The sequence below is a fragment of the Phaseolus vulgaris genome, chromosome 2 (assembly GCF_051622355.1).
Source record: "Phaseolus vulgaris cultivar YP4 chromosome 2, ASM5162235v1, whole genome shotgun sequence".
Classification (NCBI taxonomy): domain Eukaryota; kingdom Viridiplantae; phylum Streptophyta; class Magnoliopsida; order Fabales; family Fabaceae; genus Phaseolus; species Phaseolus vulgaris.
Window position 1 is genome coordinate 31,624,296 of NC_143499.1, and position 10,642 is coordinate 31,634,937.

The following is a 10,642-nucleotide window of genomic DNA, read 5'->3' on the forward strand; positions in this document are numbered from 1 at the left end:
ACTTTGACCTTCTGATTCCAATGCTTTATACTGATTCACGGGCCCATCTTTATCTTTGACTTTTTTCCCTGGATTCACGTATAGTATATGACTTTTTTTTTATGTAAATAAAATATTGAGTTCTAACTATATTTTTTAATACGTTATTTTTATTTTTTTTAATAAGTATATTTATAACATTAGTTAACAGAACAAATCCTCGTAATATTCATTAAACTGATTTTTAATGATAGTTTGAAATTAAATCATTGTGTATATTCTTTATTCTTAATGCACACACACTATACTTTAAAATACATTTAATCCCACTAATTTTATATAATATAAAGAAAAGAAAGAATTAGTGAGTATTTAAAAAAGAAGTGGTGGATCTTGAACAGCAAAAAGTCCTGTTGTCCACTTCACAGTGACATGTTTAATTAATTTAATTTTAAAATATTGATTTAATTAATTAATATGCAGACAGTGACTGTTTCATGCTACTGTTAAATCAGGAATCCCACCGCTATAAACAGTGGCTAGTGCCTATTAAAAAATATACTTCTTTTAAGTTATTAGAAGGAGAGATGAATTTGTGATTAGAAAGAAGATTCATAAAAACATATTGATGTTATTTATTTTATAATTTAAGTAGTTGGTACAAGACTTTATTATATAGAGGGGGGAAAGACGTAACAAAGTGTATTTTTTTTTAAGCATTTATCAGTTACCATTAGTAACAAATTTATCTAAAAAATGTCCCTATTAAAAATAAATACATTTAATTTTTAACTAAATATAAATATCTTCTACTTAGAGCATAATAATATTAGTTGTTTGTATTTATAAACTTAACAAATTAATCTCTTAAAACACTTTATTTAATTAATTTTATGAAGAAATGTGATGCATGTAACAATTTATATGACATTATTTTTATCCATATTCTACAAATAATAATAAATGTATTACTTATTAAAACAAATTTACCAAAATAGTTTTATTTATTATATAGTTTATTCAAAATAAATTCAAGAAAATTATATCTCTTAAAAATTAAGAATACAAGTTCATTTCTTCAAAAGAAGATAAAATTATTCATATTTTAATAATTACTGTGAATAAGAAGTTTGGTAAAGCTCATTCATATCTTTTTAACTTCTTATTTAAAAATAGATAAGTTAGATTAAAAAAATCGTTATAAAAAACTTAAATTAAAAAATATCCCTTCAATTTTTTTAATTATCGTATTTTTTATATAGTATTACAATATGTTACAAATTTATTTGATCTATTAATTAAAATGGTCAGTTTACACGTATAAACCATAACTTCAATTACTTAAATTAAGGAGATAAAAAAACACAATTTGGCGTTATATTAACAAATTTCAAATAATTAGGACTTAATATATTCAAAACAAAACAAAAAAATATTAAATAAATTTTAAAAGCTTCCTATCATTTCTTCTTGCAGTGGAAGTAGTTTTTCGATTAAGATTTTCAATTTCTAAGTATTAATACATTGAATTGATCACTCAATTTGTTTTATTTGCAAATGTTTTGTTTAAATAAAGTAACTTAAATTATGAATTATAATTTTATTATTTAAATAAAGTGTTTTAAACTTTAATAAATTTAAAATTTTATTTAACATTAATCACGATATTTTATAGTTGATATTGATTGATATTATTTTTTCTTTAAATTTATGAAAAAAAAATCATTTGATGTTTGCAAAACTTACTAATCGAGATTATTTTTATTATAATTATTTAAATTTTAATGTTACTTGAATTTTTATTTTTTTTTATCAATATCGACTGACGATTTTTTTTGAAAATAAAGTCATGTGTTTATGTGTTGTGAGGCAAGTCTAACGTAGAAAATAATAGAATTGTAAATTTTGATAGACACTTAATGGTTTATGTGATAATGCATAAGAATTGATGGTTTTATGTGAATGTTTAAAGTTATATTTATATTATAAGTTTTAAAAATAACTAGCTTACGTTTTGTTTTGTGGTTGTTTTGTTAATTTATGATGATTTATTTACACAATAGTAGATGATGTTATGGTGACAATAATAAGAAGCTGGATGATGAAAATGTTTATTTTCTTTTGAATATTTTTTTGAATTTTATGTAAAGTTTAAAGTCCTATGAAGAGGAATGTGTTTTGAAACAATATATGAAAAAGTCAGAAACATATTTGTAGTATGTTTATATATTAATTTTGATATTTCATATATTATGGTTATTAGTTATAATAAAATAGGGATGTTAGAGTCTTGATTTCTCTGTGCAAGATCATGGCTTGGCCAATGAGGTATCAATGTATTTGCAAAGATTTTTCAAAACTCAAATTAATTTAATATTTAATTATCATCAATATTTTTTTATTTACTGAATTAAATACACTATTATTTATACTAACAAGTAGTAGATTTATTGGACCCAACATCTTTAATACAAGTCTACTATCTTTATAATTTAATCTCACTTGTAAATATTAATGATTATTGTTATTAAGGTTTAATTTTGACTTTGGTCTTTCTTTGTTGATGCCAACTATTAATGACACTAGGGATGACAATGTGGGTTTGTCCACCCCACGCTAGGAGTGCAACTTCATTTCACTGACCCGCTCTGTATAAGAAATAGGTCAATCCCATAAGACTTTTTTTAAATAAAAAAAATTATTAATTATAAAAAAATTTATTTATACTAATGAGAAATTAAAATTTTATCCATGTTTCAATTCATTTAATTAAGATAGAATTTGGAAACCAATCATGTATTGTGAATTACAGAATTTGAAAGTTACAATTACTTTCAAATTCCAATTATATAAATGACTTTCAAATTATAAATTTCATAAATTAACTTTATATTATAAATTTTAAAATTCAAAAGTCATTTATCAATCTAGAAATTTACTTTTAGATTGTAAAATTCGGAATATAAATTCTGAAAAATATTTTTAGAATTTTAATAATTATTAGGAAGGTGTAGAAAAAAAATTGAGGTGAATGAAGAAATTGCCAACCTTTCAAATAGCACATAATTCGAAGTAAAGCCATATAGGCCGAAAGTCCTACCAGTTTAGTTATCATTCTCATAATAAATAACATCAATATTATCATTTTTGCATAAACATATAAAAAATAAAACTGAACACTAAATTTCATGGTCTCTTTCAAGTACTTGAATACTCTTCAATTTCAAATCTATAAAAATAGTTGCGCAAGCTACATTGCACTTATCCAATTATAATATACTAAAAATCTCCATAATATACTTTTTTTGAAACAAATTTCAGCAGCTAATATGAACTACCCAATACCAAAAAAATAACACATCAAATCCAATTTCTCATCTCAAATTCTGTCATCATAAAAACTTTAAATGAACCAATCACGACTTTATCATTTTATTTCTTGTAAAAATCAAGTCATGAACACATTCTTATAAGAAATTTCTTTGCATTTGCAAACTTTATAACTAATGCATGCTCATATGAGCATTTTTGAAAACATGATGTAATGAAATAAGACCCTATGCTACTATACCAATTTCGGGTGCTTGATTTGTCTGAAAAATGTTTTTTCAAATTTATAAACCTTCTCCTCATCCTCTTGCTTCACATATACCACCAAAGTTGCTAAATACAGATATACTAGTGGCACAAAGCTGTTTTTTTCACGTCATTTTTAGTTACTAATGCTTAAATGCTGTAACTTCAATACTTATCAAAATCAGAACAACTACTCTACTATTACTACCGGATGTGAATACCGATATGGTGGAATGGTGGAGAAGGTCGATATGGACGAATGGTTGAGAAGATCGAATGATTTTCTTAATTTAAATATAGATCGTAAACTTATAATTAACTGTAATTAATTCAATTTAGTTGTAAATCGTGATTAAGGCACAATTGGACTCTCATTTGAATCCACAAGCAGATCTATGATAGTTGTGGTCCATTTAAAATACATAAATATCATAGGAGACACAAAGTCAAAAATATTTTTTTTCTCTCAACTCACATGTACATCATAGTGAGACTAATTTGATCGTCAAAATATTCTTATAAGTTGTGTCATTTCGATAAAAGGAAGAATCAATTAGATGGTAAAGACCAAAATAAAAAGACAATTGGACATTATAGCAAGGACTAGTGTTACTTAAACTAAGAAGATAAAACAACAAATCTCTATCCATGACTAAGAGAAACAAATCCTAAATAAAAAGGACCCGACTTACTTAAAACAAGAACAAAATGGTAAATAAGTTTTAACATCTTCCCAACATATATATATATATATATATATATATATCTTAAAAAGTTTAATATAAAATCTGTTAGTTACATTTATATTTATTTATTGTGATGCAAGAATAAAAAATGAAGGTGAGAGAGTGTGTTTAATCTCTCTCTGGTCTAATATTGACATGGAATTGATTGATTCTGTTGCTTCCAAAAAAGTCTCTGTCTGTCCAAAAAAAACTGCTCCTGTTCATAACTTCGATTAATGATAATTATTGAATGCGCCGGTGCGGTAGCTAATTGTTGACCACCGTGTGAGTCGATGAGTAGATATCGAAAGAAAAAGAAAATAGAAAAAAATTCTCCTCCTTAACCTCTCAAATTTGAAGCACGGAATCACATATTTTTCAATAAACTCCAACTAATTAAAAAAAGACATTAATTGCAGTACTGAAAGTAAGATGATGGCATGGGGTAATGGGGAAGAGAGAGAGAAGGAAGGAGCGAGGTGTATTATTATTAAGGGGGCAACAAAAGGGGGAAGAAAATAATAAATGAGAGATAAAAAGGTTAGGAGGGGATGAAAGAGAAGAAAGAAGGCATAAATAAAGGAAGAGAGAGATGAAAAGCGAGGAAGAAGAAGCGGAAAAGGAGGAAAATTTGGGAGAAAAGTTGAGGCGAGGGGTTTTGGTAGGGAAAAGCAAGGGCCCCTCTACTCCACTCCCGTCTTGGCTTTCGCTTACTCACACTACCAAACACATTCACCACCATTCTGTTTCTGCTAGAAAGCTCGCCGCAGCGCTCTGGGAATTCAACCACTCTTTCCCTCTCTTTCAAATGCATCCTTCTGCTAATAACGCTCCACCTGCTCCCTCTGCTGCTCATCCCCGACATCGCCGCCGCCATTACATCCTCCACAAGGACAAGGCTCTCCACATCTCCAACTTCTTGGCTGATGCTTCTCCCTCTTCCCCTGATCAGGTACCGTCTTCTTCACTTTCCCCAGCACGAGCTGTCACACTCTCGACGTGTTTGAGATCCCACTAGAGATTGAGACCTTTCTTTATAAACCGATTTTATACTTTTTTTATCATAGTCAGTTTTCGAGTTTATCTTAACAATTGTTTCTTAGGCTTATCTATAATGTGACCACACATTGAGTTACTCTTAAATTTCACCTCTTTACACTTTTTTTTCTGCTTATTATTTATATTAGCTTTATGATCCTTCAAGGGCGTTCCGAGTTTATGTATACCTTCGTACTAGGTTAGCCAGTAGAACTAGTTTATTTATTTATTTATTTCCCATACAATATCTATCTTGACTTGCTGTTTTTTTTTTTTTTATGTTGACTTGTTATTCCTGAAATGTTCTTTCAGCATCTGCAATTCGTTCTTTATTGAAAAGTTTCCTCACTTGTCTGATTTTTTAAGGGCATAGTGAATCTAATTTGGGTTGATTTTGATTCACCTGATTCTTGTTGACGGGCATTTTCCCATTAAATTTTCTCTTTCATTCCTTTGTTGTATCTGTGTTTGGTTGAATGGTCTCTTTCATCTGGCTTTACTATCCTACCTGTTTTCAATTTCTTTTGTTTTTGTGGATGGTCGTGTTTAGATCTTAGCGTCTATGAGCATTGGACATGTTTAGTGTGAAGTCATACACTGTCTTTAACCTTGTAATTGAGGTAGAAATTCTCATTAACGTTATTAGCAATTCCATAGAGAGACAAATTTAGATGTCGTTTAAACTGATATTTTTTCTGCTCTTTCATCAGCCAGCTAGCGCCAGCAGTTTGAGGAGGCATATTGCTGCATCCCTGATGCAGCAGCATCGGGTGATTGATAGAAATGATCATGCACTACAACCTTTATCTCCTGCAAGTTATGGCAGTTCCATGGAGGTAAGCATCAACCTTGACCCCAACCATGAACCTCCACCTTCCTTTTCTTTTCTACTGGGCAACACTTTTAGAGTATAACATATCCTTCGAAGTAAACCTGCTTCTTTTGTGGGACTTGGCACCTTATATAATGTGAGTGCATACATTTACACAAAGTTGATTAGGTCATGGGAGTTCTCTGAATTATGATCCATCAGTGTTTTGTGGAAGAAAAAAATATTGGGTGTAACCTATTCCTGATATTAAGAAATTTGGTGAATGACTAATTTTGTCCATGATAATGATATAACATACCAGCAACAGCTACGTTGCAGTTTAGTTTAATGCCAAAATAATCGTTAGAATGATATCTATAATAAAATATTTGTAATATTAACGAAGCTTGCTTAAAGAATGAAACAATTTCAAAGTTTGAGTCGCTGTTTTTGTAGATTTCTTTTTGAATTACATTCTTGTTGCAGAATGTATTGTAAAATATTTACTGCGAATACTAGGTTCATCCTTCATTGTCTGTTTGGTACAAAGGGTATTCAATACTTATCGCTACTCTACTGAAAGCTTGTTTATTGTTGGATAATCATCAAATCTTTTATTGAATACTCTGCTTTTCCTTTCTTGGGTTGCAGATGACACCCTATAATCCTGGAGCCACTCCTTCTAGTTCCTTGGAATTTAAGGGAAGGATTGGTGATCCACATTATAGTCTCAAAACATCTACAGAACTTCTAAAAGTGCTAAACAGAATATGGAGCTTGGAAGAACAACATGCTTCTAACATTTCATTGATAAAAGCATTAAAATCAGAGCTAGATCATGCACGTATACGGGTCAAAGAGTTGCTTCGAGACCGACAAGCAGATCGACATGAAGTTGACGACCTAATGAAGCAAATTGCAGAGGATAAACTGGTTAGGAAGAGCAAGGAGCAGGATCGACTCCATGCCGCTGTGCAATCTGTGAGGGATGAACTTGAGGATGAGAGGAAATTAAGGAAACGGTCAGAGAGCATACATCGGAAATTGGCTCGGGATCTCTCTGAAGTGAAGTCCTCCCTTACTAGCGCTCTAAAAGAATTGGATCAAGAGAGAACTAGAAGAAAACTATTGGAGGACCTCTGTGATGAATTTGCTAGGGGAATAAATGAATATGAACGAGAAGTGCATACTCTGAATCACAAGTCTGATAAAGACTGGATTCAAAGGGCTGATCACGATCGTTTGATTCTCCACATATCTGAATCATGGCTGGATGAACGTATGCAAATGCAGCTGGAAGCAGCTCAGAATGGTTTTATGGACAAGTCCATAGTCGATAAACTAAGCCTTGAAATCGAAACCTTTCTTAGAGCTAAACAAAATAGTCGAAGTGCAGAAAATATCGTGGCGAGGAATCGCCGTAATTCCTTGGAATCTGTACCACTGAACGATGCTGTCAGTGCTCCACAGGTGGTGGGTGATGACGATGATTCTGTGGGAAGTGATTCAAATTGTTTTGAGTTGAACAAGCCAAACAACAAGGGATCTAAGGTACATGAAGAAGAGCCTGTCGACAAACATTTTGAGGAGACATTGAAAACCAACTACACGAAGAAAAAACCAATACCACGAGAAGGGTTAAAACATCGTAGCCCATCTAGCTTGCAAGTTAAGTTTGAAGAACAGATGGCGTGGGCCATGTCATCTGATTCACATAAGAAGTCCCAGTCAATTGATGCAGATCAGGGGAAGACCACAGACACCAAGCCAGATGAAGGAACTTTATCTGAAAAGTGTGAAAACTTTGAGATTAACGAAGATGATGATTCTGAAGGAAAGATGAACCCCACTGAATTGCACAGCTCCAGTAAAAACCACATCATTGATAATCTGATAAGAGGTCAACTTATGGCATCAGAAAGTGGCAATATGCATGCTGAGAATAACTATGGTGAGGCTTCCTGCAGCAATGCTGGATGGAGGAATCAGGCAAGCCCTGTGAAGCAGTGGATGGCAAAACTTGGATCCCAAGACCTTGACATATCGGAAGCTTCCAAAATGGCTTCAGGACCAAAGGAGAATAATACTTTGAAGGCAAAGCTTCTGGAAGCTAGGTCTAAGGGGCAGCGATCGCGTTTAAAAGCCATGAAAGGGTCCTTTTAGAGGTGGTTTAGCATAAACAATTAACATGTTGGAGAATTCAGGCTAAGGGAATAAGTTGGTGGGGAAATTGCATGCTGGTTCATTACACTTCCCTGTCTCGTCTTTTTTGTGCAAATTTTGCGTTGTTCATAATTTTCACTTTGTTTCTGTAACATATTTTTCCTTTGGGGGTTTATTCTCTATATACTATTGTAGATGTTGTCACGTCATGTAGCCAAAAAAGAATCAGATCGAGTTTTGAGAAGTGAAAAACAAATATACAATTTTGGATAGTTTTTATTCTTCTTCTCATTATTAAGAGCCCAACAAAACAGGCAAGTCTTTTTGTACTTGTGAGTACCAACTATGAATCGGAGATTCATAAATATCGTTAATCCACAATTATGTGTTGACTTGAGCATCACAGATGTTGATTATTTTACTGGTAAAAATACTTCCTCTTGTCGTATTTAAATATAAAGTAGTTGGCCTAGTGAGTATTCATATTCAGATAGATAAGTTTTATGTAATTAATTTAAGTTTTTTTTTATTTCGTTAGTAAAAATATATCAATTAATACAGGGGGGAAATAATTAATTTATCATTTAATTGCAAATGGGATGCATAGAGAGGGATAACGAATTGTCGTATATTTTGAAAATAATCTCACAAATATTAATTGTAGCATTATGGATCGAGTGTGATATCTTAAGAGATACGTAAAAAATTCTCATATTCTTGACAAGATCTCTACTATGATGTTTTTTGAAACATTAATTAACAAAGAATAAGGTGAAATAGAAGCTAATTAATTGTGTAATTAGATCGCAAATAAGGAGGAGTTTTAGGTGAATGGAAGAGGTTGTGGTTATATCAGTCAAGAAAAAGAAATAAATGGGCCAAATTTTGCAAGCCCGAACCTTGAGATCCAATTGAGCGCACGTGTGTCTGCGAAGAAGAGCGAAACGCAGACGGCGTCCCTGATGGCAGCGTCGTTCAGGTGGATACTACAACTACACAGGGATGTTCCAAAAGCCGCACGCTTCTACTCCGAAGGCTTGGACTTCACCATCAACGTATGCTCTCTTCGTTGGGCCGAACTTCAATCTGGTTCTCTCAAGCTTGCCCTCATGCATTCTTCCCAGTACTTTTCTCTTCTCACGCCCTCCATCTGTTCGATGATTGTTCATTCCTAAATGCCGTAATTAATGGCGACCACAATGTGCGTGGTTCTTTAATTAACTATAATACGCTCGAGAAACCTACTAATAGTAACGTGATTAGTTTCTTATTTCGTTGATTTGTCATTCTTTTTCTTAATTTTCGACGGTGGTCCAAATTATTATGTTTGGTTTGGAATATTGGATGAAGTGATGAGCTGATGATTCACTTTCAATTTCACAGTGACCAAACCACCACGCAGAAAGGGTACTCCTCTCTTTTGTCATTTACGGTGACTGACATGAACAGTACAGTAGCTAAATTAATGGCGTTAGGAGCCGAACTCGATGGACCCATCAAATACGAGATCCATGGAAAGGTATTGTGATTCACTCATAGCTTTCATACAACTGGGAACTTGCCCAAGGTCTGATGTGATGATTTACCTGTGATCAGGTTGCAGCTATGCGGTGTACTGATGGACATGTCTTGGGCCTCTATGAACCTGTCTAAGATGCATAGCAGATTCAGTATCAACAGTACCCTCTTTTGTCATGGTAACAGTTTTTAGCCCGTTGTGATCTTGGAAAAGATAGGGTAATTATGTGATACCCTTTTGTTTTATGGATTCCCTGCAATAATTGATGATGTTATCTTGTCGAGACCTTTAGCAGCAGCAGGATATAGCGTGTGAAGCAATAGGCATGAGAATAAGGTAAAATGATTAGAAGATTGAAAAGAGGCTATTCATTCAAATGCCTCCAAATTATCTGTCTTTTAGATGGGTTTTTTTGTCACCATCCATGTGTGCTATAATTGACAGGAAATCACCTCTTGGTTTATTTTTTTCTCTTTAAGGAGGGCAGCTTCTCTTTCCTCCCTGTTGAATTTTCATATCCTGTCTTCTACTTTTATCCCAGGATTGATTGGTGAAACATTTAACCTTTTACGCTTTCAATTATACAATTAATTGTACCCTTTGCTCATGTTTCTTCAATCATCCTTGCAATATTTTGTTTTTGTGAGTTTATAGGCCAAAACCGATAATGTGGGAAAATAGTGTTAATATCGATGTTTGAAGTTAATGGAAAAGATTCCATGTATTTCTCATCAAAGGAGGAGTGTGTTAATAATATAAATTGAGTGTATATGAGAGATTATAATCAATTTAAAAATATAACTCGAAACAACACTTGTGATTGATCTTAAC

General features: G+C 32.2%; 2 protein-coding genes across 2 annotated transcripts; both read left to right on the forward strand.

The window, feature by feature from the left end:
• The first annotated feature begins 4,457 nt into the window (after nt 1-4,457).
• On the forward strand, nt 4,458-8,564 carry LOC137811459 (uncharacterized protein At5g41620). Its single transcript, XM_068613226.1, has 3 exons — nt 4,458-5,232; nt 6,029-6,154; nt 6,781-8,564. The coding sequence occupies exons 1-3, from the start codon at nt 4,873-4,875 to the stop codon at nt 8,290-8,292; spliced, it is 1,998 nt and encodes a 665-aa protein (XP_068469327.1). The 5' UTR covers nt 4,458-4,872; the 3' UTR covers nt 8,293-8,564.
• Nucleotides 8,565-9,162: 598 nt separating this feature from the next.
• On the forward strand, nt 9,163-10,428 carry LOC137811460 (Lactoylglutathione lyase / glyoxalase I family protein). Its single transcript, XM_068613228.2, has 3 exons — nt 9,163-9,415; nt 9,676-9,811; nt 9,889-10,428. Exons 1-3 carry the CDS (start codon nt 9,255-9,257, stop codon nt 9,943-9,945), a joined length of 354 nt encoding a protein of 117 aa, XP_068469329.1. The 5' UTR covers nt 9,163-9,254; the 3' UTR covers nt 9,946-10,428.
• The last annotated feature ends 214 nt before the right edge of the window (nt 10,429-10,642 follow it).

Excerpts from the sequence above, each read along its gene's own strand:
- LOC137811459 (XM_068613226.1), top strand. The coding sequence starts at position 4,873 with ATGAAAAGCGAGGAAGAAGAAGCGGAAAAGGAGGAAAATTTGGGAGAA. Across the intron at positions 5,233-6,028 it reads CTCCCTCTTCCCCTGATCAG|CCAGCTAGCGCCAGCAGTTT; the intron begins GTACCGTCTTCT and ends CTCTTTCATCAG. Across the intron at positions 6,155-6,780 it reads GTTATGGCAGTTCCATGGAG|ATGACACCCTATAATCCTGG; the intron begins GTAAGCATCAAC and ends CTTGGGTTGCAG.
- LOC137811460 (XM_068613228.2), top strand. The coding sequence starts at position 9,255 with ATGGCAGCGTCGTTCAGGTGGATACTACAACTACACAGGGATGTTCCA. Across the intron at positions 9,416-9,675 it reads GCCCTCATGCATTCTTCCCA|TGACCAAACCACCACGCAGA; the intron begins GTACTTTTCTCT and ends TCAATTTCACAG. Across the intron at positions 9,812-9,888 it reads AATACGAGATCCATGGAAAG|GTTGCAGCTATGCGGTGTAC; the intron begins GTATTGTGATTC and ends ACCTGTGATCAG.